We start from the raw sequence: 26,075 nt of genomic DNA on the forward strand, positions 1-26,075 counted from the left end.
CCCAGAACAAACACAAGATATCAGGTGAGGCAGGAACATTTTATCAGCCAGAATAGCTGAGCTAAAGAAAGCCAAACAAAAAACTAGGGAGTCCTCCTCCAGAGACATAAACTGAATGTCTGACAGGAGCAAAGGCTGCTAACATGAGGGTGAGGATTCCAGAGTACAGAGCTCCACATGTGCAAGCATGGTGAGAATGGGTGAGGAAAGCAACAGAGAGGCTAACTCTGAAACTATTCCTTTGAAACTTTTAAGAACCCCTGTTTATAAGACCCCACCAGACACAGAGCAAGCACCATCCCTCATCCCCCAACAAGCCTTCCCGATCAGAAACACTAACATACATATGGGCAAGGGTAAAATTTTAAGTAGCTCACTGCAGCTATGCAGAATTACCAAATCAGATCTTCATTTTTATAGTAAAAAAGTGCCATCCACATGTACAATGAAAACCAAAAGCATGAAGGAGAGACACCAGGCATGGTGTGGGGGCCAGAGGAGACCATAACCCCAGAGAAAATAAATAATTCAGACGCCAGAAGGGAACTCTAAAATGAACTGACTTTGTATTTATAAAAGAAGAACTGAATGCAGTAAAATGGTAACAACCAGAGAACGTAAGCAGGCACTTAGAAATTAAAAAGTCCCAATGGCAAAAATAGAAGGAAGTTATAAACAAACAAAAACATGTGCATGTGTGTGGACACAGTAAACAAAAGACAGGTAAAAAAGAGCAATGAAGACAAAGGACTTTGAACTCCTTTGCCTGTGGCCAAGAAATTGTGTCAGTTGAGATCATCTTACTGGCTCTGCTCTACCCCCCCCACCAAGTTGCTGACCCCTGGTTTATCTTAAACACAAAGCAGGGGCCTGAGCTGGTCAGCCTCTATTAAAGGTGTACTAAATGGGTTAACTAAAAGTTACTTTTGCACAATTTTTAAAATATTTCTCCAGTGATGTAGCTTTAGAAATTACATAGCTCCTTTTAGGGTACAAGATAGACTGTCATTAAAACAAAAAGCAGAAATAATCCTTGTATGAGGTAATTTAATTTTTAACTATTATTTTCCTAAAGTTATTTGTATTTTAAAATATTTGACTTACCCATCCAATAGCCTCAAACATTTTCAGATCAAGTGGATCACCAGAGAGCACTCCTTCAATTTTTGTAAGTGAATGACAAGTAGCCATACAAGCAACAAACTGGGATTTTACCAACATCTCATTGCACACATTTTCTTCTGGTGAAAGAAATCTAAGCAGAAGACACACTGAATTAGTTTCATAAATTCTAAGATTCAAGATAATATTCTAACAGGGCTTTTCTGGTTTTGTAATTAAAAAAAAAAAAAATCTTTTAAATCCCAATCTGAGCTCCTAAGAAAGAGAAACTGTCAAGTGCCAGAAATACAGGGAAAAGAAAACCAGAAGGGTGTGAACTTGAGCTGATGCTATGGCTGCTGGGGGGATGAAGGGAGGAGGCCATCTCAGTAAACTAAGAACTTGGGATTTAATATCCACAAAAGGACAGGAAACAAAGTCTGGCCCCATGCAAAATGGGAAGCTGATACTGAAATGATCCCTCTGACTCAGGAAAGCCAGTACTCTTGAAGAGCTACACGCTCTTGGGAAAAGGGCAGATGAGAAAAAATTCACCCACAGACCTAAAGGCATTAATTATGAATAAGCTTGTCTTTTTCCTCACCCAAAGTCCAAGAAAATAGCTAATATCTGCATAATATTTACTATGCACCAGGCATTATTCTAAGAACTTTAAATTTATTGGCCCATTATCCTCACACCATAGAAAAGGTGTTTTATTACCCCCATTATAGATGAGAAAACTGAAGCAGGGTGGTTAAGTGACTTGTCCCAGGTTACACTGCCCATAAGTAGCAGAGCAAGGATTGAAACACAGGAGGTCAGTTAAAGCCTGTATGACACCGTTGATTATCACTGGGGCTCTTAGCCAAGCAAAGTCAGAACTTCTCCAGAGGGGAGCTCAAACAAAATTCTGTTAAGAATGAGTCCATAATTTAAAGATGCGCTAGCAAACAATTCACCAAGAGTGTCAACAGACATAACAAAGACAGAATTAGAATCCTATAAATTTGGCCAGGCGCAGTGGCTGATGCCTGTCATCCCAGCATTTTGGGAGGCTGAGGCAGGAGGATCATTTGAGGCCAGGAGTTCAAAACCAGCCTGGGAAATATAGCGAGACACTCATACCCATTCCTATGTTTAAAATGAAAAAATAAAGACTCTCGTAAGTTTAAGATAACAGAATGGCAAATCTGAAAGAATGCAAAAAGGGCATTTTAAAATTAGACATAGAAAGAGTAAGACACTGTAGATGCGAGAGTAGGGGTAGGAGCAGACTTGGAAAGAACCAAGTAAACCACGTGTTGTCCAACACACGGTTAGGATTCCCAGAAGGAGAGAAAACAAAACACAAGGAAAAGGCCATAATGGAAGTGAAAAAACGCCTGAAAATTTTCCAGAAGTTATGAAAAACATGAAAGCAGGAAATCAAGAAGCATCATGAACCCTGTACACACAAATAAAAAGATCACAGTGAATCCGCAGAAATTAAGGGTGAAGAAATATTCTTCAAGCAACCAGAGAGAAAAAAGATTACTAAAGAGACTAAGATTTATCAGTACCAATTAACAAAAGGCAGTAAGAGAAATGAAATAACAGCTTCATATAGTATTGAGAGAACACAAGTGTCAAACCTAGAAATCTGTATAGTTACACTATCACCCAAGTGACAGTGGGCTGCTCTGCCTATGGAGGAACCATTCTTTATTCCTTTACTTTCTTAATAAATCTGCTTTCACTTAAAAAAAAAAAAAAAGAGTGACAGTGAAACAAAGCAAATGAATGTAGTTACAGAAGATGGCAATTTACACAAGATGCAATGGTTAAGGTATTTGTACACCTAGGTAAATCTAAGCATGCAGATTGTATAAGACCAAAATCATAATCAGAAAATATTATGCAACAAATACATATAGGAAGGGAGGAGAATAACCAAAAGTATCTTACAGACCATAGGTTTGTTTTGGGGGGCAGGGGACTGGTTAAAAGGCAGTATTGACACCCATGAACTTTAAGTATAAATATTGATAATGTAAGAACAAGCAGTATAAGATTGGGATGCATAAACTGAGAAAATGAGAGAAAAAATGAGAATGTGAAAATGTGTATGTAAATTGGGGGAGCAATGGTAGAAATAATTTCTAATATACCTGAATAAATGTGCACATCATGGCACAGAAAGACGGAAAAGTAAACAAGTGGCAAAACAAACACTAGGCAAACATCAGGCAAAAGAAAGCTGGTATAGAGCTATATAATTATAAGACAAAAGAGAATTTAAGGCAACATGCATTACTAGGGATAAGAAAGGTCACAATGTGACATACTATTTTCCAAGACACAACAACTCTTGAAATTACACTGGCCAAACAATACTGTCTCCCAAGCTTATACACCAAAATTTAGCAGACTTTTGACGGGGGGAGTGGGGAAGACATAAACAAAACTACAGGAGTAAAACTTCTGAGCTTCAAAAAGCAACAGAAACAAAAGTAAAGAGATGAGCCAGAGACTAATAGGATAATTTTCAATACACAATATTGAAAAAGATTACTATCCAGAATATAAAAAAGACCTCTAACAAATGAATAAGATAGACTTCACAACAGAAAAATGAGGATATAAACACACAATACACAGAAGAATGCTAAATGACCCTCCCTCCAAAATGTGAAAAGATGCTCAATTTTATAAGAAATGAGAAGAATGTAAAAACCACAATGTAATACTCATATCCATCCATCTGGCAAAAATTACAAGTCTGACAATATTAAGTTTGGCAAGAATGTGGAGTAAAAAGATCTTTATCCACTGAGAGAGAAAGCATAAGTAAGCTGAAGCTGTGCCCATGCTATGGCCCAGCCTTTCCATTTATAGGGATCTAGCTTACTGAAACTCAGCCACATGCCTACAAGGACTTGTGTGTAAGAACTTTAATTGCAGCACTATTTGCAACAGTGCAGAGAAAAAAGAAGAAAAAACAGAACTGTCTCTTAGTAGAAGAACAGACAAGGTTTAATCATTCAATGGAATAAGACAGAGCAGTTAAAATTAATAAACTAGATCTGCACATATCAACATGGATAAATCTTGAAAACAAAGTTTGGAGAGGGGAAAAAAGCAGCAAAACCTATGTACAGTATATCATTCATGGATACTTATTTATAGATTTATACTTAGAAAAAATATAAAATATGCAAAAATAATTTCAGAATGGCAGTAGGAATTGGGGAAGGGATAGAGTGGGACTTTGGCAACTTCTATGATATTTTAATATTCTAAAGGAAGAGATCTGAAGCAAATATGGCAACATGTCCACAGTTTAATCCTAGTGTAGGTACACAGTTGTCTATTACTTCCTTTATGTTTGAATGTGGCACATGTTAAAATATTAAAAATAAACTAATAAACTATCAAGTCTAACTAATATTTACCGTGCATTTTCCACTCGTTGAATCCCCCAAAGATCTAAACCATCTTCAGTTAGAGTTCCAGTCTAAAAAACAAAAAAGCACACATGCACAAAGTATGGATAATGCCTCAAAAAAACCCAAAAATAAAAATAAAAAACAACCACACAGCATTAGAAACTATGCTACATATAACATAATGGAGTTCTACAGAGTTAAAAAAACAAACAGGCGAGATCCCTGATAGAGAATGGCTTCCAGGACATATGGTTAAAGTGGGAAAGGGGGTGCAAACAATGATCACAAATCTTCTACATAAGGGGAGAGAGGGGTATATATTTATGTGCTTATACTATCAAAAAAAAATCAATGGAAGGATGCACCAATTAACCTATCTTATCAATCAATAAAGGATGCCTATAAAGGAAGGAAGGATTACTGTATAAGGAGAGCCAAGAGGAACAGGTTAAAGTACATCAGGAAGAAGCAACTGGCCAAATCCACAAGGTAAATGACCTGGTTTCTTCAACAAAATAATTGGAGATAAGGTGTAAGTAAAGGCAATTGTTACATGTTAATTGTAAGCAATGTAATCCCTATTTGGATTCTGACTGAAAAATCGATTAGTAAAAATTTGAGATTTGAGGAAATCTCAACTGGATATTAGAAAAACTAAAGAATTGCTAATTCTGTTAAATGTGATAGTGATATTTTAAATATCCTCTAGACACACACTAAGGTAGTTACGAGTGAAATAATGTCTGATGCTGTCCCCTTCAAAATGAGCAGATAGATAAAATAAGACTGACAATGTGTTGATAACTGATAAAGCTTGGTAATGAGTAAATGAGTGTTTATTATACATGCATCTTTTCTCCACTTTTGTCTTAAAAATTTTAGGAAAGTTTCCAAAAAAGACAAGCATAAGTGAAATTTCTTGAACAGATAAATATGAAATAATCGTGGCAGTATGTGACATATTTTTTTCTAACAGAACATGTTTCCCATTTTTTCTGTAATAATGAAATGCACAAAAATCAAATTCGTCTCACATCAGTTACCCAGAAAAGTGTGGTAGAAGGTTTTTGGTCAAAGTTTAATTCTCAGAAAACTTTAAAGAAAATTCCACCTCAGGAAAGGAGAAACCTTTCTAAGAGGCAAGATATACTTCACACAGGTACATAATTTGTCATTTTCACATAAAATCAGTGACCTTCATAATTCTGAAACATATTCAATAAAATCATACAGCAAACACTAAACATACACACTTACAAGCAATAAAATCATAATAAATATATATGTATGGAGCCTATTGTGTTAACTAAGAATTACTGTCTAAAAAATTAAAGATCACGTAATCTTTACTACTACTACTGTTAATACTACTAGGCCTAATTCTGGAGTTAACTGCAGCTTTGAGCAAATAAGCAATATCCAAAGTATTAAAAATTGAGAAAATAAGAAATACAGCATGTCCTCAAATACCATTGTTTTGTCCGTCTTTTTTTATAGCATGATGGGGGCCAGTGGTGGGGAGAGCTGAGGCCCAGCCGCGACCACTATCTACATGGAGTTTGCAGGTTCTCTCCCCGTCTGCATGGGTTTCACTCCAGGTACTTCGGTTTCCTCCCACATTCAAAGCTACGCAAGTTAAGTGAACCAGCACATTTGAATGGTCCCAGTCTGCGCGAGTGTGAGTACACCCTGCGAAACGATGGCGTCCTGTCTAGGGCTGGTTCCTGCCTCGTTCCGCCAGTTGCTGAGATAGGCTCCCACTACCCATGAGCCTGAAATAAAACAACTGGGTAAATAATTCCCTTGTTTTTATTTCTTTCTTAAATGAATGTATAGCTCATATTTATTTCAATGATTAATATCAGAAGTGTTTTAGATCCTTATTTAGAAGTTTGGTGATTTTTTGTGACCAAAATATGGCACAGGAACTTAAATCTCATTTGTATCAATTAGCCTATGGTAAAACTGGTTTCATTTCATTTAAAGTTGCAGTTTCCAAGAACCTATCAGTAATGTTAAGTGAGAACTTATGGTATAGAAAAATGATGCATATACCAAATAAGTGGAGGAAAAGGAAAATTAGAGGAACATGACAGAATGTGTCTAAATTTGTTGACAAAGAAAATAAAAAAACATTGATCTAAATATTTAAATGCTACAAAGTAACCTTTGAAAGTAACTATGAAACTGAACCAACCTTGTCAAAGCAAACAAGATTGAGCTGTCCACAAATATTTATTCTTTGAGGACTGATACAGAAAATACCGATTTTTTTCAGTCTTCTCTGAGCATACACAATACCAGCAGTCATTGCAGCAGGAAGTGCAGGGGGCACAGTAATTGTGATAATATCAAGAGACTCGATAATTATGACCCCAACTTGTACCTACAATTAACACAAAAATAAATGTCAAACCCCCAGTATTATTTACTGATTTAATATGGGTATTTCTTTAGTGAAAATCTGTAAGCCATTTTCAATTGTATATTTCAATTTTATGTATGTGTGTGTATATACATATCTATTAACCATATATAATTTTTTTCTTCAGATATTTCTGCAAAATAAAAAAGCTCAGTGGATTATAGAATGACAGCTACTTTCAAAAGAAACTTATCTCATTTTCAAGGCGCTACATACTTCACACATGACACACTTCAAAGCCGGTCAACAAGCTTTATCAGATATTGACTCAGCATGCACACACCTTACTGTGCCAGTCTCCACTTCTGACAAGCGGCGCCTTCAATTAAATAATCAAAAATCATTTTAACACTGTATATTACATCTCAGAGGTAAAAAATAGAAAATAAAGCTTTTGGTGAGTATGTGGGGTTTTTTTTTTCTGTTTTTTTTTTTTTTTAAGTCACAAGACCAAGTAAAAGACCATTTAAACCAGAGCCACCCAAAAGAAGTGTCCTTTACAATGGAAATATTCTATAGCTGGGCTTTCTAATATCATAGCTACCAGTCTCATGACTTTGTTAGCATTAAATTAATTTAAATTAGCTTAAAATTTTAGTTCCTCATTCTCATTAGCCACATTTCAAATCCTCAATAGCCGCATGTGATAAATAACTGAGGTTCAAACCCTATTAAGAGTCCTACATACATACCTCATTTAAAATGCTATTAATAATAGTGTAGATAAACCCAATGCCAGCAACTGCCACTAGACATAGTAGAAACAAGTAGGCATCTCTGTAGAGTTTAAAATCAGTTGGTTTGGGATACAATATGGAACGAACAAGCTGTCCTTTGGAAGTACTAAATCCTTTCAAAAAAAGAAGACAATTATTGATATTTTTATAAGAAAATGAGAATTATATCCCAAAACAGAATCTCCCTCTCTTTTTGTTTTTTTGAGACAGTCTCGCTCTGTCACCCAGGCTGGAGTACAGTGGTGTGATCTCGACTCACTGCAAGCTCCACCTCCCGGGATCACGCCATTATCCTGCCTCAGCCTCCTGAGTAGCTGGGACTACAGGCACCCACCACCAGGCCCGGCTAATTTTTTTGTAATTTTGGTAGAGACGGGGTTTCACCATGTTAGCCAGGATGGTCTCAATCTCCTGACCTCATGATCTGCCCACCTCGGCTTCCCAAAGTGCTGGGATTACAGGCGTGAGCCACTGCACCCAGCCCAGAATCTCTTTCTAAACATTTAGTAGGTATCAAATATGCTGAAACATGCAAAAAGAGATTAATTAAGATGTTTCCTACCTGTTCTAACAACTATGGCTTTGACGAGTTCTCCAGTGTAGAAACGAGTCTGAATAACAGTTGTCCCACAAAACAAAGTATGTCGTTTATGTGTTTCTGGATTATATAATTCATCTCCTATTCCTTTCACATCCACAGAAGGATTTGGCAAATTAGTTTTTGTCACTGGAACGCTTTCTCCTTGAAAAAACAACAACAACAACAAAAACAGTTTACAAATTATTAAACGAAAGCACAGGAATCAGTATATCTACCACCAAAAAATATTAAATTGTTAAATATTTTAAATGCTACCATACTGTTTACAAGAATCACTAAGAGTTGTATATGTGGATAACATGGCTTAATTTCTTGTCTACCAATTTCCTCACATAGAAGTATCAAATATTATCTCCCACAATAATTCCAGAAAGTGATTTGTGGCTCAAAGGTAATATTTGTTTATATTTAGAAACAGTTGCGTTGTTCAGTTTCAAATAATTTCAAAAAAGATTAAGTAGTTGCTATAGTCCCTGCACCTGTTTTCTTATCTCTGAGAACTAATGGTAACAGTGGAAAGCACTGTACAAGAGATGTGAGGGCCTACCCTGATCCACCCCTACATACACACACACACACACACACACACACACATATATACACACACACACACACACACACAGAGAACAGAAAAGACAGCTGGGCAAAAAAGGGACGTGAAAATGAGTAATGTGGTGGTTCTCTCAAACAACCACAAACAGCCGAATTCTTTTTAAAATTAATTCTCTGTAGCATTCACATTTCTTGCTTCAAAGAAGGCATGTGTGTCAGATATGTATTTGTTTGTGTGTTTTAAGACACGAGATATGTGTTTGTGTGTTTTAAGACACGACTCTTAACAGTTTCAAAATGTATTACATATAAATCATTTTCTAGCCAGATCGACTAGGACAATTAAAAAAAATTCACACGATTAAAATAAGATATTGGACAGGCACAGTGGCTCACGCCTGTAATCCCAACATTTTGGGAGGCCAAGGTGGATGGATCACTTGAGGACAGGAGTTCACAACCAGCCTGGCCAACGTAGTAAAGCTGTCTCTACTAAAAATGCAAAAATTAGCCATGCATGGTGGCACACACCTGTAGTCCCAGCTACTCAGGAGGCTGAGGCATAAGAACTGCTTGAACCTGGGGACGGAGGCTGCAGTGAGCCAAGATGGCACCACTGCTCTCCATCCTGGATGACAGAACAAGGCTCTGTCTCAAAAAAAAAAAAAAAAAAAATCAAGCTCTACCTCAAGATTGTGAATTTCCAAAGGGAAGTCATTTTAAAGCCTGTATCTCCTCAGTTCAAGAAAAATATAAAATCTTTCTTTATTCCCACTTTTTACACATCAAATGGGGAACCAAACACTGTATGCCACATTTTCTGTGGGAAAAGGCCGCCTTTCCACTTCCCTAACCATAAACCATTTCCTAAGGTCCAAAGAGTAGCCAGAGTCAGGCCAAGAAATGTGACCAACACTATAGCACAGTATCTAATATTACAGCTGAGTATAATGCAGAATTCGGTCTACTCAGAATTTTAAATCTCCAATATCCAACATATTCATGAGTAAAGGTACAAATGACATACCTAATTTTGAAAAGGCTTAATCAGTAACTTAGTCATGATATATCATGAACAACTCATGTTGATATTTACTCATTTAGTTTACCTGTTAACATGCTTTCATTTACAATGCAGGTACCATTAATAAGTACAGCATCACAAGGCATTATTGTCCCATTTAATGGAATGACCATGACATCTCCTGGCACAAGGTCGGTAGAAAAGATTTCTTCTATTTCTGAAATTAAAGAAAGAAAGAAAAATCTGAAAAAGATATTCTTTACCTTGGAAAAATACAGCAAATACTATTCAGAAGTCATCTGATCTCAATAAGAAGTTTATAATGGGGTAAAATAGAAAAATCCAACAAATCGCAAGTTTTTACAAATAAGATTATTAGGCTAACAAAGCATGGTGTGTCGGCTAGTTAGTCTCCTGCTAGGACACCAACTGTGCACAGGTGATGCAAGTACCCTCTGAGGAAGCAAGTAAATGTGCTTCAACACTCATGATAACCGTCCATGATAAATGTTGACTATTAGCCTAAGGAAGAGACACAATGAGTCCACAAAGGAGATGCCTGTGAAACAGGTCAAACAAACTCCGATTTCTATAATCCCTTGGAAACAGAAGGAAGCACTAGAAAACTTAGCATATTTTCTTTTCAACAGCGTATCTATAATATTCCTTTTCTCACTGCCACTATTTATAACCTTCAAGTCTCATTGCCTCAATATTCCTAAATTACTCTTTTTAGATATTATTTTAAATATGAGTAAATTCATTAAATAAATTAAACACTGTAATATTTTATCTAGTTCATTATTTCCTTACAAATTTTAGTGAAACACTTTTTTAAAAAGATCTTCCCTCTGGTACAAGTTGGTGTTTGAAAAAAAGAAAAATGAAAATGAAAAGATCTTCCGAAGGGTGAAAGGCTTTTCTTTAGGGTCCCCTTATATGTAGGTATTCTCTCTCTTTTCCTCTCATTCTCTAACACCCTCTCTCTCCCTGCCCAGGTTTAATACTGTGCTCAGAAGACAGTCACACTAGTTTATAAATGGAGATGGATGAGAAGAAACCTACTGTTTGTGATGTTAGCCTGTAAGACAAACACTCTTTCTTTCCTCTTTTTTAAAAAAGGAAGTAATTTACTAAATTATGAGGGAACAACTTTTAAAGAATGACATTTAGTACATAGTAGATATTATCGATCTTCATTTTAAAAATAAGATCCCTTCTTTTAAAAATTTGGATTTCTTTAAAAAGAAAATAAATCCATTCTTCAGATGGGAAGAAAAAAGTAAAAATTTGACTTTTCTTAAAGCTTTTAAATACCACTTGAAGTTCTACTCCTTTTAGGCGTACTAGAAAACAAGGTATCAATGATATGTAAGACTATACAAAGTGGGTAAGGAAGATTCAAGTTGAATGGTATGTCTGCCCTGGCATCCCCATTATCTTCAGCAACAGCAGAACAAGAAGAGGAGAGGCATCGATAAGCTACACATCTTAGACTTCAGCTAAGGGAGGCAGATCTTCCCAGCTAGAGTAGCAAGTGGCCAGGAAGCATAGGGAAAGAAGCAATCTCTTGGATTAGTCTGAGTCAAAAAAATGGAGACTGATTTGGTGTTCTGAGTAAATCAAAGCGGCTTCTGCCTCCAAGGCCCATGATGCTGTGCTGCCTCCTTTACCTCTTCAACATATCTTGCCAGACAAGTTACATGTCCAAAACATTACCCTTCTTGCAAGCCTGCTTCTCTTCCAGAGTTTCCTATTTAACTAAATAGCACCAACATCCATCCACCTAGCCAGACACCGCTCCATGGCCTCATATCCAATGAGTTAAATCCTGTTCAACGGTCACATTTAAGTATCTTTCGAACTCATTTCTTTTCATCTCCACAATCGCTACCTTGATTCGGGGGGGCATGCCTTCAGTATTACTCTCCTCTAAACCAGTCCGAATGTGGACGCCAGCATGATTTTTTTCCAAAGGGCAAGTATTTTATCACTCCTCTGCTTAAAACCCTTCAATGGTGGCTACGCATGGTGGCTCACGTCTGTAATCCCAGCACTCTGGGAGGCCAAGGCGGGCAGATCACTTGAAAGTACCAGACCAGCCCCGCCAACAAGGTTGACACCGTTTCCACTAAAAACACAAAAATTAGCTGGGTGTGATGGTGCGTACGCCTGTAATCCCAGCACTTTGGAAGGCCGAGGCGGGTGGATCACTTCAGATCAGGAGTTAGAGACCAGCCTGGCCAACATGGTAACACCCTGTTTCTACTAAAAATACAAAAAACTGGCTGGGCGTGGTGCCACATGCCTGTAATCCCGGCTACTCAGGAGGCTGAGGCACAAGAATTCCTTGAACCTGGGAGGCGGAGGTTGCAGTGAGCCAAGATTGCCACTGCACTCCAGCCTGGGAGGGAGACTCTATCGAAAAAATAAAATAAAATAAAATAAATTAACAATAATATCCTTCAATGGCTTTCCACTGTCTTTTGGACTGAGCCCAAATCCCTAACATGCTTCAGAGAGCTATCCATCATTTATAGTTGCTGTATTTGTCATACTAAATTTCTTCTTTCAGTTCTTATAATGTCCACACAATCTCTAATTTCTAGGTCTTTGGGTATTTAGAACCCTCTTCTCTCCTTCTCTCAGCCTCCCCTTATCAACTTCTCACCTACCTCTTATTTGGCTAATTCAAATAGTCACCACTTAAAAGCACTTAATCAAAGAAGTCATCCCTGATAACTACAGTAAATGAGCTCCCCCTAATATATAAGTTGGCTGACTTCTCCTTATCATAGCATTTGTCACACTGTATTGTTACTGTTACTACTGTTATCTCTACACTGAATCCCGAGCCTAGCATACTGCCTGTTACATAGAAGAAAAATACAATTTTATATAAATAAATGAATTTGATACAAACTCAGGAACTGAAATGTATACTTTTAGTTCTTAAAAAAATGAATGTATGTGCGAGGCAGAGTGGCTCAAGCCTGTAATCTCAAGACTGTGGGAGACTGAGGCAGGAGGATCTCTTGAGCCCAGGAATTCAAGACTAGCATGGGCAACACAGTGAGACCTCGTCTCTTCAAAAAAAAAAAAAAAAAAATTAGCCAGGAATGGTGGCACAAGCCTGTAGTCCCACCTACTTGGGAGGCTGAGACAGGTGGGTAAGTTGAGCCACTGCACTCAGGCCTGGGCAACAGTGACACCACATTGACTTTAAAAAAAAAAAAAAAAAAAAAAAAAAGGCCAGGTGCAGAGTGCAGTGGCTCAAACCTGTAATCCCAACACTCTGGGAGGCCAGGGTGGGCAGATCACTTCAGCCCAGAAGTCTGAGACCAGACTGGGCAACATGGCAAAAACCCTGTCTCACCAAAAAAAAAAAAAAAAAAAAAAAAAATTAGCTGGGCATGGTGGCATGCACCTGTAATCCCAGCTACTCGGGAGCCTGAAGTGGGAGGATTACTTGAGTCCGGGAGGTCAAGGCTGCAGTAAGCTGAGATTGTGCCTTTGCACTCCAGCCTAAGTGACAGAGACACTGACTCAATCAATCAAAGAATGTATATGTATTATACTTTGGGCTTACTTCACACATTATGCCTAACAGGTATCTTTTTTGATTTATTCTTCCAACATTCACTTCAATTACTTACCTTCATTTACTCTACAAACTGAAACTCTTACGGTACTATGAGTTGCCACCATGTCATGCAACATAACATATTGCTGAAAGAGGAAAAAGAAGTTAGAAACTAGCCAATATGAACTCACTCCTCAAGAAAAAAGCCAGAGTACTAAAAAATAAGTTAATTCAATAAATGCATATCACTCCATCTTTATAAAATGTCGAGTCAGAAATTCAGATTATTCATTGTTTTAGTTCAAGACAAAACAAGAAGCACTTTAACAGGATAGCCCTGAAAACAGTACCTTCCAGTATTCCAGTCTGTGATCAGCAACTACAGATCCCTATGGTCTCTAGACAGTCAAGTGGTAGAGTCTTGACTCTAAAAAGCACCTGCCATCCCCAACCTCCCAACCCACAAAACAAACAAAAAAGGGAGGTAAGAAGGAGCATATAGTCATGCAACTAAAATAATGACTGCACTGAGAATTTACTTTGTGCTGAGTACTATTCTATACACTTTAGATGTTACTACAAAATACAAATACAGTTGTGAAACCCATAATAAATTTGAACTTACCTTTCTAATGGAATATAGTGAGCTTACAATTGATACTATGGACATAACCACAATAGCTAGAGCATAGTAATAGTATTCATCAGTGCTCCACAGTATAACACTGAACAGCTGGAAAATGTAAAATGGGTTGAGAACCTAAAAAAACAAGATTTTAAAGTCAAACTGAATGAGGTATTAATGACCATACAGATTGTCCACCTTTTCATTTGACAACCAAAAAGATACAAATATGTACAAGATAAGCTCCATAGTATTCTACGGCAAAATGTACTTCCCTAAAAAGCAGGGCAGGCTGGGCACGGTGGCTCACACCTGTAATCCCAGCACTTTGGGAGGCCAAGGCGGGCGGATCATGAGGTCAGGAGATCAAAACATCCTGGCTAACATGGTGAAATCCTGTCTCTACTAAAAAATACAAAAAAATTAGCTGGACATGGTGGCGGGCGCCTGTAGTCCCAGCTACTCAGGAGGCTGAGGCAGGAGAATGGCTTGAACCCAGGAGGCAGAGCTTGCAGTGAGCCGAGATCGCGCCACTGCAGCCTGGGGGACAGAGCGAGACTCCGTCTCAAAAAAAAAAAAAAAAGTAGGGCAATATGCTATCATACTCTTATTATCACTAAACTACTAGAATTTGGCTAAATAAGGTTAATTTAAATTATTGGCATCCATTTAGATTCATACCATCCAAATATAGACTCAGCTAGAAAAGGCTAGTAAGTGTATGATTTTAGCCGTTCTGCAATCTGCTTTGGCAATAAAGTACATTTATTTCCAATTACTGTGCTCTGGGCTAATAGAATACAAAACTTTTAATGAAACTGAACAAATGTTTGCTTACTATAAACTCAAAACACAAATTTACTTATATATCAAAAGTTAACTGGAGGCCAAAGGAAAGACAAATATGAGTTAATGGGTTATGTTACTTTGCTTTCTCTAAGATGATAACTAAGTATTAAATCCTGAATGAAAAAGAGATAAAGGGAGACCTTGGCAATGAACTTCGTCTACCCAAATGTCATGATATCTTATCAATTTCATTAAACATCCCCCGCCCAATGTCTTAAAATTGATGCTTCTGTACTTTTCAAAGCACTTTCATATATAGTCTCATTTTACCTCAAAACCAAATGAGATAATTGGAAAAAACTTATTCCAAGTTTATAGGTAAAGAAGCAACAGAGAGAATGTACTAAAGATCAGAGCTGGTTACTGATGGAACTACATTACAAATCAGGCTTTCCAATTCCTAATCACTACACTATGCTATGCTCATAAGCAACATTACATGGCCACTCTCAGGAACTGATGAAAAACAATCTTACTTCTACTACTAAAAGTGTTCACCTAATACAACTAATTCTTGAGCTTTAGCCAAAAACCAGAATGAAGATTGGTGAGCCTAACTCTGCTAGACATTCAACAGGTAATAAAAGCAAAACTAGACAAAATTTTAAGAATACATGCCCCAGATTCTTTCTCTACCAGAGTAAATGTCTTCCGTCTTTACCTTCCAAGTAAAAATATGCAAAAAGAGGTTAGGAAAAAGAAAACCAAGAATATTTTAATCACGAATCATTCCAAATTGACACATCCATTGATCATGACTGTTAAGTTATATACAATCAATAGTCTTACCTCTTTAATTAGAAGCTTAAAAACAGAAGGCACTTTTACAGCAATTTCATTTACTCCATAAAGCAGTTTTCTATAACAGGAAAATACATTAATAGTATTACATTATATCATAATAGCATAATTTACGAAAGGCATTGTATTAGGTAAGGCTTAAACCACAGACTGTTCTTATTCATGTCTCCAAACACCTGTCTTCTATAATTCAAACTCTCTACCTACAGAATTTAAAACGAAGATACCTATACTGGTAGCACTTAACTTCATTTTGTCTCACATCTTTATGTGTGACAAGTATCTTTCCCACTAGTCTATAATACCATGTGAGCAAAAGGTTCTCTTTTGCATCCTTGAACACACTAGATCTTAACAATTTTGAATTACAATTATTTTTTGCAAGAAACCAAATAAATTTGAGGGACCTTATTTTTTTTAATATTGCACTACCAGTGTTTAGTTCAAAACATTGTACATTTGACTTTAAAAGAAAATGCTTTTAAAGTTTAAATGTTTCCACTTAATTCCTTATGTTACAATAGTATTTTCTATATGATAGAGTAATTCTAGACTTTTATGAAGTGTAAGGCTAAATTAAGTGAATTTTATGTTCTATCCCTTTGAAAGAACATGTTACAGAACTATAAGAAAATTTCTTCTTGAATTTCAAAGTGGCATTTATCTTTAACATATGCAATACACTGGTGTATTTTTATGATTTAACAAGGAATAACACAATGAAGAAGATTATGTCTCCCAATTTACAATCTTTCATTACGGTGAATTTGAACTCATGCTTGTATTTCAGAAAATCTAAGGTGCTATCAATTATAAGGCATACCATTATTATATGATCAAGAAAGATAAAAATGCTATCAAGAATGACACTTCACCAACTCTATGACACATCCCAATCTCAGAGATGTTAAAAGGTGGAAAAATGTGCACCTGGGAACTGATGGAATATGGTAAAATTTCAGGGATACCAACTTCAAAATATCAGCTTGCACATTTTTATAATTCTTAAACTGAGACAATCTTACCCAAATAAAACATCAATAAATTCTCAACTACTATGTCTGTAATATTTAAGTATCTGTTAATATGTACAACTATATGGTAAAGGGTTGACTATGTATACTACTGCTTTTAGGAATTTTGAGAAGATCTAACTTTAGTTGGATAAAAATTACCTGTAGGCATGCATCCCCTTTGTCAGTCCTGCACTATGCTTTTCATAAATTGACGTACAAGAAACACCTTCATCCAGTCCCCTAAATAAATCCAAAGTTTTTACTTTAAACAAAGTTTAAAATATCCAAATTTCTTAACGCCTCATTTTTCTATATGCCTGATTTTATAAAGGTGTGACTTCCTTACAAATGCTTAGAAACCCTTAACAAAAATTGAGATAACAAATGAGAATTTTTAAATCTCAAATTCTTAAGATAAACAATGACAAATCTAAGTCTCAAACCCAACTTCGAAGCTATTCAATATATTTATTGCAGGATAGATGAGATGGCTCTAAATACTCAAATTTACATAATAATATAATTATCCTTAAGACTGTGCCAAAGCTGTAATAACTAAAATTAAACTTTAAAATTTTAAGATAAAGTACAACTTGAGAATTCTAAACCAAAGATGAAAACATTTTACTTTTTAGTTACATAGTTTCTCCTTTTCAATTTTAGAGTCAAATTAAGAATTTCTATTCATTTTCTTCCATCTCTATAAAAGCATCAATCCAAACCCTTCCCTAATGCATACCTGGTTTGAAGTGCAGAATTTATGAGTCACAGACAATTCCTAAAATCTGTAATAATTCCAAGTGGGATTCAACACACACATCTACTTTTTCCCAAAATATCTTAATTATGCTTTTTTTTTTTTTTTTTTGAGATGGAGTCTTGCTCTGTCGCCAGGCTGGAGTGCAGTGGCGCAATCTCCGCTCACTGCAACCTCCACCTCCTGGGTTCAAGCGATTCTCCTGCCTCAGCCTCCTGAGTAGTTAGGAGTACAGGCACACACCACCATGCCCAGCTAATTTTTGTAATTTTAGTAGAGAAGGGGTTTCACCATGTTGGCCAGAATGGTCTCAATCTCTTGACCTCAGGTGATCCGCCCACCTTGGCCTCCCAAAGTGCTGGGATCACAGGCGTGAGCCACCACCCCCCCGCCTTAATTATGCTTATTTTAACTGAGATACCAGCTATAAAACTCTAAAGCAAAGAGTCTTACATATACTTAATTCCAATCCTTTTCCACATTTTCCACATAGGAAAGCTAAGCTTCATAATTCACTTCAATCAATGGAGTAAGTTTAAATTTTTAAGTTTCTATGGCTAGCAGAAGACACACAGTAAATATGTTTGACATTTCTTCCCACTGAATTTGATGACTTCTCCAGAAGGCAGCAGGGGCCAGTGCCAAGTCAAAAAAAAAACACAAAAAAAATTTTTTTTAAACAAAATGACAGCCCATTGGCAATTTTCTTTGTTTTTATGACACACAGTTTCGCTCTTTTGCCCAGGCTGGAGCAGAGTGGCGTGATATCAGCTCACTGCAACCTCCAGCCCCCTGGGTTTGAGCGATTCTCCTGCCTCAACCTCCTGAGTATTAGGGATTATAGCCATCCGTCACCAGGCCCAGCTCATTTTTTTTGTATTTTTAGTAGGGACGGGGTTTCACCGTGTTGGCCAGGCTGGTCTTGAACTCCTCACCTGAGGTGATCCGCCCGCCTTGGCCTCTTAAAGTGCTAGAATTACAGGCATGAGACACCGCACCCGGCCTGATTTTCTTTAAGGCAATAGTTCTTAATCAGGAATGGTTTTTAGAACTAGGCATGTAAACATGCCCATGCCCGTGTATCTGAGTAAAAAATCCAAGCAGGAATATTTTATTTTTTACTTCCAATAGAAACCTACAGGTATGAATATTTTCAATGTTCATAACATGATTTTCTTTTTACCGCTAAAATTAAGAATTCCTTTGGCACTCTAAAGCAACGATATTAATGAGTATTTATAACAATTATTTTAAGAGCAATAAAAATAGAATCTTAATGTGTACTTATATAACTTAAATCCTCGATTAAAAATAAAGGAATTACTACAGCTTGCCCCATTCTTTATCTACATAGTAAAATTAAATTTCTATTTGCCTATTACTCTACTCCTCAAGTACCACAGGCTTTAAGTGTCAGTAAACTAATAGGTAATGATTCAGATACTCTAAGTTAAGATACAGGCTTTGAGGTATACTCAAAATTATTTTGAGGTGAAACAGGTAAGAACTCAGACTCAGTAGACTTTGGCATCATACTGATTCTAAGTTTCATGTAAACTCTGCCATGGTGCAAGCTGCGGTGGGACTTATTTTAAAATGGCTAATGAGCCTTCAAACAGCAACAGGGAGTTGTTAATTAATACGTGAATAGAAATTATGAAATAAAACCTCAGCAATTTTATGAATACTCGAATGGACTCTTTTCTACCTAGAACGTTTTCAGGATATTCAAAATATAATCCAAACAAAAGGAAAATACTTACTTTAAGAAATCAAAATTGTGAATGGTATCATTCCAGAAATATTTTACACTATGGTGGGTGAAATAACGAATCTGTGGAACACAAATAAACGTTATACCAAAAAGCATATCATCACTTGTGATATGTAATGTTACTTCTATTAATAGCTATATATAGGATTATATATAGCATTATATATAGTAATATGTAATATTTTATATGCATGTAAATTTATCTCAAGCATTAACTGCAAACACAAAATTATAGAATATACATGATAGCATAAAATGTAACAATTCTGATTTTTAAAGAAACTTTGACATTAAGATCACAATACCTGTTGTGATTCAGTCTGTGAATATTTACTGATCCTGTGCCTATTTTCCTCAGTGGGATTCTCAATTAAACAAACTGCATGGCCATTTGAAAGCTTATTAGACATAGATTTTGGACTTGAAACTGGGTAAGTTTCCAAAGAAAGAACGCGAATTTTTGCACAAAACCACATTTTGAATTCATCCTTAAAGAGAGAAAGGGATAACGGTAAGGAGTCAATTTTATATAAAACTGCCTATATTTTCATTTATTTTCCATTCTTTACGAGACATTATTTCCTCATCTCTAATTGAGGAAACATCACGCCTACTCACTAAATATTAAACCATTTCATGAGGATGCTTAAATTCAAACATAAGGTGCTTTCAATTGCTCATGGTTTTTATGACATATTTTACCGATAAGCACATCAATACTTCATAAAATATCATAAGTAATTCCTTAATTAGCCTATATATTTAGACTAAATATTAAAACCTCTTATAAAATGCTTCCAATTAGGGTTTTTAAAAAAGAAAAAAGGCTGAGATGCATCAGCATCACACAGCAGACAGGCAGCTGGCCTAGTGACCGAGATCTGGACTACAGTCCTAATGGACCAGTACCTTAACAGACAAGTATCTAATCTCTCGGGGCAATAACAGATATGAAAGGAAGGGGGTGAATCTGATCATCTTTAAGATTCCTTTAAACTCTAATCGCTATAATAATAGTCAATTCAAACACAAATCCTCTAGAAATACTAGAATTAGCATTCCTCATTTTATCCAGGCAGCAATGTTCCCTTCATCTATTATTTTGAATAAAGTATACACAAAGACATTGTTTTACTCCTTAAATAATCAGCTACAAGTAAACACATAAACTTACAGTAGTCCTCAGCAGCACTACTTCACAGTCTTTAATTGCAGCTCTGACACAGGTCGCTTTCACTCGCCACTCAGGCATCCAATAGAGGAGGAGGAGAAGAAACCCACCAGAGCAAATCACTCCTAAAGAAACTATGGCAAGCTTCCAGCGACTCAAATTGTAACCATAAATCTCCTGCATGGACACAGCGATCACATGATTAATTATCAAATGATAAAATGATATGGCAGATAAACACATTCCAAAGTTCTTTGTTTTCCAGATAGGTATTATTGTCTTGTCACATAAACTGTAAATATTTTCCAATCCATAATTTACCTTTAAATTTTGTTTCTGACCAGTTTACAGTCAGTTATATTTTAAGTAAATTTGTTGGTATTTACACTTTGATTTTATATTTAATTTATGCCTAATACGTTCTTTCCCACTGATATAGTAAATTCATATTTAGTACACTTCCCTAGAATGTTTGCAATTTCATTTTTACATATCTTTTTAATTCTTTTTGAATTTATTTTGTTATGAGGTGGGCTTTTTTTTTAAATAAACATTTTATTTTGACATAAATTTTAGATTTATAGAAAAGTTGCAAAAATATCATGAAGTTCCTGTATGTCATTTGTGCAGTTTCCCCTAATGTTAACATTTCTTGGTACATTTGTTAAGAATCAATAGATTTACACTGCCGTATTACTATTAACTAAACTCAGTTTTAGGATTTCACTAGTTTCCCACTAACATGTTATTTCTGTTGCACAATATAATCGAGAGTATCACAGTACATTTGGATGAATAGATTTTCATCTATTTCCCAAATGATTTACTAATTGTCCCAATACCACTGCGACTAATCAATTTCATCTACTGACAAACTGTCTCATAGTTTCAGGTTAGCCCCCCAACAAGTGTTGCCAGATTTAATAAATGAAAATGCAGGAGGCCCACTTAAATTTAAATTTCAAATAAATAATAATCTTTTTGTCTGTCCCATGCAACATTTGGACATATTTATACTAAAAATTTCTCCCTTGATTATGTGACTTTTACATTTAACAGGGCATCTTATAGTTTACCTGACATCTTTCTGGCTCCCCCCAACAAAAAGTAGAGAAGTTGAAGTTGGCTTTTTTTATTAAGCTGATTTTAGAAAATTTTTGTAAGTCAAAATTAGAAATCTTTATTTGGGATTGTATTTAAATCTTTTATTTAGGATTATATTAGCCAATGTTACCTCTTAAATCACCAAATGCAAAAACATACTTCTTCTAAGTTTTAACAGACCACAAGTAAAAAAAGAATTATACTAAAAGCAACTAATAGACATATTACACAATCCCAATTCAAAAGCACAGGATGAAGAAAGAAGCCCATTGAGTTAGCTGCTGCTGCCACTGTTGTTAAGTGCCTTTTTCTAGTCCCTAAAATAATAAATTGCAGAGATAAAGTCTTCATACTTCACAAGTAAATTAGAACAGCTGGTTACCATTTCATCTTCTTGACCCTGATTGATGATCTTCCTTTCTTCCTTGTCCATACCTACAGTGGTCTAAAGGTCTTGTGTTTCAAAACAATGGAAGATCACTAAGGGAAGAAAGGGAACAAATGTTAGTGAATTATTTTATATCTTAGTAGACGATATAACTTCATTCTATCAACTGTCTATTATACAAGGGGTCCCCAACCCCTGGGTCATGGACCTGTTAGGAACAGGGGCCACACAGTAGGAGGTGAGCGACAGGCAAGCAAGCATTACTGCCCCAGCTCTACCTCCCATCAGATCAACAGAGGCATTAGATTCTCACAGGAGTTCTCACAGGAGCACAAACTCTACTGTGAACTGCCTGTGCAAGGGATCTAGGGTGCGTGCTCCTATGAGAATCTAATGCCTGATGATCTGAGACGGAACCGTTTCATCCCGAAACCATCCCTCCCCACCCGTAATTGTCTTCCATGAAACCAGTCCCTGGTGCCAAAAAGGCTGGGGACTGCTGTTTTATACCATCAAAGTGTTCTTTTAATATTTAATAAGATTTTGTTTAAATTTGAATTCTTTCAAAGCAGTGATGTATTCATCACTTGCTCATGGGATGTATCAAACTTTAGATGACACTTAAGTAGTTTCTAAAGTGCTAGCTGGTTCTAATGACATTTTCAATGGGATACCAGTGCTTGAAAACTACCACAAAACATGGTATATTTCATTAATTCATTTAGACTAGCAACTACTGTGATACAGGACAATTTATATTGAGAGGAACTACTAACAGAGTCTTCCTTTTTCATTCCACAGATTCAGAAGTAGTCTAGTTTAACCATCTTGAGCTAAAAGTACTTCACACAACTCAAATTTATTCACTGTGGCATAGTAAAGAGCTATGGCACTAGCAGTGAAACCAACCCAAAAACTTCTCAGAGATTATTAATCATCCAATAAATATTTACTAAGCACCAATTACATAAATGGCAATCCCTGGCCAAGAGTCAATCGCTATAGCAGGTTTACTTCTACTGGAGAGCACTGAGCTGACTCCAGCATTCGATTCCAAGTCCACTGGGCAACCTTCTGATTGTTTCTGACTACCTACAAAACTTGTCCAAGGAAAAAATTCATTGAGCCCACTGACATATTTTTCTTTTTTTTTTTTTGTATTTCAAATATTAAACATTCAGCTACACATTAAAGAAATTTGCAAGCTGTAAAACGATGCCAGTTTTCTAACTTTTTGTTTTTTTAGAAAATATCTTCCAAAAATGTTACCTAAAATATAATTTTATTTTTTAAATAAATATTTAAAATACCAGTTTTAATTCATATATGGTATCAATAGCTATAGTCCACATAAATAAAAGCTCTTTAGCATCCACAAAAATTTTCAAGAAGGTAAATGGGTTTCAGCCCCCTGAGTTTGATAACCACTGCTTTAGATGAGGCTGATCTCACAGTGGGACTACTACTGCCTTCGTTTCAGATCCCATACCTCTACTCATCTACCCAGTGCACAGCGGGCTTGACACACAGTAGGCACTCAAAAATGCTTACTGAATAAATGACCTGATTTAAAAAATGTGCACTAAGTAACAATCCCTATTTATTTTAAGATGATACAAATTAACAGCCAAGTAAAAACCAAATGCAGAATTTTAAAGTAACCCCATACATAAAGATTGTTGAAACTTCTTGATGTTCTATCACAAAGCAACCAATAAGAGGGGTCTATCTGCTGAGTGTGGTGGCTCACGCCTGTAATCCTAGCGCTCTGGGAGGCCAAGGCAGGCAGATCACCTGAGGTCAGGAGTTCAAGACCAGCCTGGCTAACATGGTGAAAAACCCCATCTTTACAAAAATACAAAAATTAGCCGGGCATGATGGCGGGTGCCTGTAATCCCAGCTACTCAGGAGGCTGAGGCGAGAGAATTGCTTGAACCCAGGAGGCGGAGGTTGTAGTAAGCTAAGATCACCTCACTGCACTCCAGGCTGGGTGACAGAGAAAGACTCCATCTCAAAAAAGAGAGGGGTCTGTCTGTACAGTTACTTACGTTGTTTTAATAATTTCACTCCTAACTATGACATTCTTATCAAATATGTGAATACATAAACATTGGTACAAAAATAAATAACCAGTAAGATACTGAACTCACTGCCATTGTGGAAAAGGAGAAACCTTACACACTATCGGGTCTGACTTCCTCTAAACAAGCTGTATGACCATACAAAACCTTTTGGGCATGGTAACAAGATCTTCTCCACCTAGCACAGTGTAATGGTCCTAGAGCATATTACCAGAGTTATTCCACCATAATAATGCTCCATAAAATCAAAACACTTTTGGGTGGCAGTTATTCTCAAGGGCTGTGCCTGCTACTATAGACTATGGTGAGAATAAGCCCAACCTCTTTCCCTGTAGAGAAGATCAGCTATCGTCTATCATCACCTGAATGTGTAAAGTAGTAATACCGTACAGGCCTACTATCAAAGGGTAAACTAAAGACCTTTTGCTCTGACACTGTCCCTGCTAAAGAATACTAGTCTGCGGTTCTTAACCTTTAGCCTGTGATTCTTCCTTAAGGGCTCAAAAATGAATCTTGTAGTCATCACTCAGTAGTCACCGGGGTCTGTTTTGGTTTGGGTTGGTTAGTTTTCTTTAAATACAGACGGGGTCTCACTGTGTTGCCCAGGCTGGTTTAGAACTCCTGGGCTCAGGCAATCCTTCCACCTCAGCCTCCCAAAATGCTGAGACTGCAGGAATGAGCCACCACACCCCATGGGGTCATTTTTGATAACCAATTCTGATCTCCATTTCCAATCACCACCACCTAAAATATGCTTCCTCAGGGAAGGATTACTTCACATTCTCATATGGAGACTTCTGCTTCTAACCAAGTTGAGACAAAAGGGATCATATTTGCCATTCTGCCCTAAAGCAACAACAAAATACATAATGGTTTTCAAGGAATCGGACATCAGGCAATGAAGAAAACTGATAATTGAGAGATTAAAAAAACAAATTAGGTAAGCCCTACAACTGTCCCAGTTTACTGACGGAAAACACTTTACAGGTCACAAAAAAAGGGAGGACAGGGAACTCAGAGGGAGCCCAGCAGTTTCCCTGAGTTTGGGAGATGAAACCGGAAGTCTGGGGAAGCACCAAAGCAATGAGGTTTGCTGGTCAGATCACCAGAAGAGAGTCTGACCCACTAAGAACACGACTGACCTGCAAGAGGGACTCCCTCAAGCCTTCAGCTGTGTACCGCTCAGCACTTGTGTGTGAAGAAACTACCGAAGGCCAGGGAAAGAACCACCCAAAATGATTAAGGGGATTAAACCACCAGGGCTCACAAAAGGCTGGGAATTGTACCCATTTTTACCAACCACAGTGGAAAACCCCATTAGCCACAAGGAATCAGGAAGGGTATTCAGGTTTTTGCTTTAGTTAGTGGGATAAAATTTGCCTCAAACAAAAACTGCTCTGGTACCGCCTAACAAAGCCTAAACATAAGACCTGAAATAATACAACTGTTTTCAAGTAAATAAATCTAGGTGCAGGCTCACGTCCATAATCCCAGCTCTTTGGGAGGCTGGGGTGGGCAGATCACCTGAGGCCAAAAGTTCGAGACCAGCCTGGCCAACATGGTGAAACCCCATCTCAACTAAAAATACAAAAAAAAAAAAAAAACCATTAGCCAGGCGTGGTGGTGCATGCCTGTAGTCCCAGCTACTCAGGAGTGTGAGGCAGGAGAATCGCTTGAATCTCAGAGGCAGAAGCTGCAGTGAGCCAAGATCACACCACTGCACTCCAGCCTAGGCAACACAATGAGGCTCCATCTCAAAAAAAGAAAAAAAAAATTATAAACTTTTAAAACACCAATGGGTCAAAGTCGTCAAAGTGGAAAATACAAAGTATTCTGAACTGAATAAAAATGATATATTGAAATGTGTAAGATGCCACTAAAACAGTACTTAGAAAAAAATTTATAGCACTAAATTCCAGTATCTGAGAGAAGAAAAGTCATGACCTCAGCTTCCACCTTAAGAAAAGTAGAGAAAGAATAGCAAATTACTCCCAGAGTAACCGCTATAGGGAAACAAAATTCAGAGAAAAAAAATCAATAAAATAAAAAAACAGAAAG

The 26,075-nt window shown here is 36.8% G+C and overlaps 1 protein-coding gene across 13 annotated transcripts in view; it reads right to left on the reverse strand.

Annotated features, from left to right (window-relative positions):
• ATP13A3 (ATPase 13A3) overlaps nucleotides 1–26,075 on the reverse strand; it is a 92,376-nt gene that overhangs the window by 37,113 nt on the left and 29,188 nt on the right. For 12 of the 13 annotated variants that reach the window (XR_008523357.2, XR_008523358.2, XM_063722589.1 and 9 more), the window contains 14 exons: nucleotides 21,931–22,028; nucleotides 20,448–20,621; nucleotides 19,579–19,761; nucleotides 19,263–19,333; nucleotides 16,902–16,982; nucleotides 15,715–15,784; nucleotides 14,077–14,211; nucleotides 13,525–13,597; nucleotides 9,954–10,085; nucleotides 8,254–8,433; nucleotides 7,647–7,804; nucleotides 6,727–6,915; nucleotides 4,536–4,597; nucleotides 1,105–1,255 (listed from right to left, as the gene is read on the reverse strand). Coding sequence is in view for 11 of the 13 variants with exons in the window: in XM_063722589.1 (XP_063578659.1) it covers nucleotides 1,105–1,255; nucleotides 4,536–4,597; nucleotides 6,727–6,915; nucleotides 7,647–7,804; nucleotides 8,254–8,433; nucleotides 9,954–10,085; nucleotides 13,525–13,597; nucleotides 14,077–14,211; nucleotides 15,715–15,784; nucleotides 16,902–16,982; nucleotides 19,263–19,333; nucleotides 19,579–19,761; nucleotides 20,448–20,621; nucleotides 21,931–21,981 (1,710 nt within the window). In the remaining 2 variants the exon portion in view is untranslated. The remainder of the gene's footprint in view (nucleotides 1–1,104; nucleotides 1,256–4,535; nucleotides 4,598–6,726; nucleotides 6,916–7,646; nucleotides 7,805–8,253; nucleotides 8,434–9,953; nucleotides 10,086–13,524; nucleotides 13,598–14,076; nucleotides 14,212–15,714; nucleotides 15,785–16,901; nucleotides 16,983–19,262; nucleotides 19,334–19,578; nucleotides 19,762–20,447; nucleotides 20,622–21,930; nucleotides 22,029–26,075) is intronic. The other variant, XM_054550986.2, reaches the window with a different exon arrangement.

This window comes from Pongo abelii, chromosome 2, assembly GCF_028885655.2.
Source record: "Pongo abelii isolate AG06213 chromosome 2, NHGRI_mPonAbe1-v2.0_pri, whole genome shotgun sequence".
NCBI lineage: Eukaryota > Metazoa > Chordata > Mammalia > Primates > Hominidae > Pongo > Pongo abelii.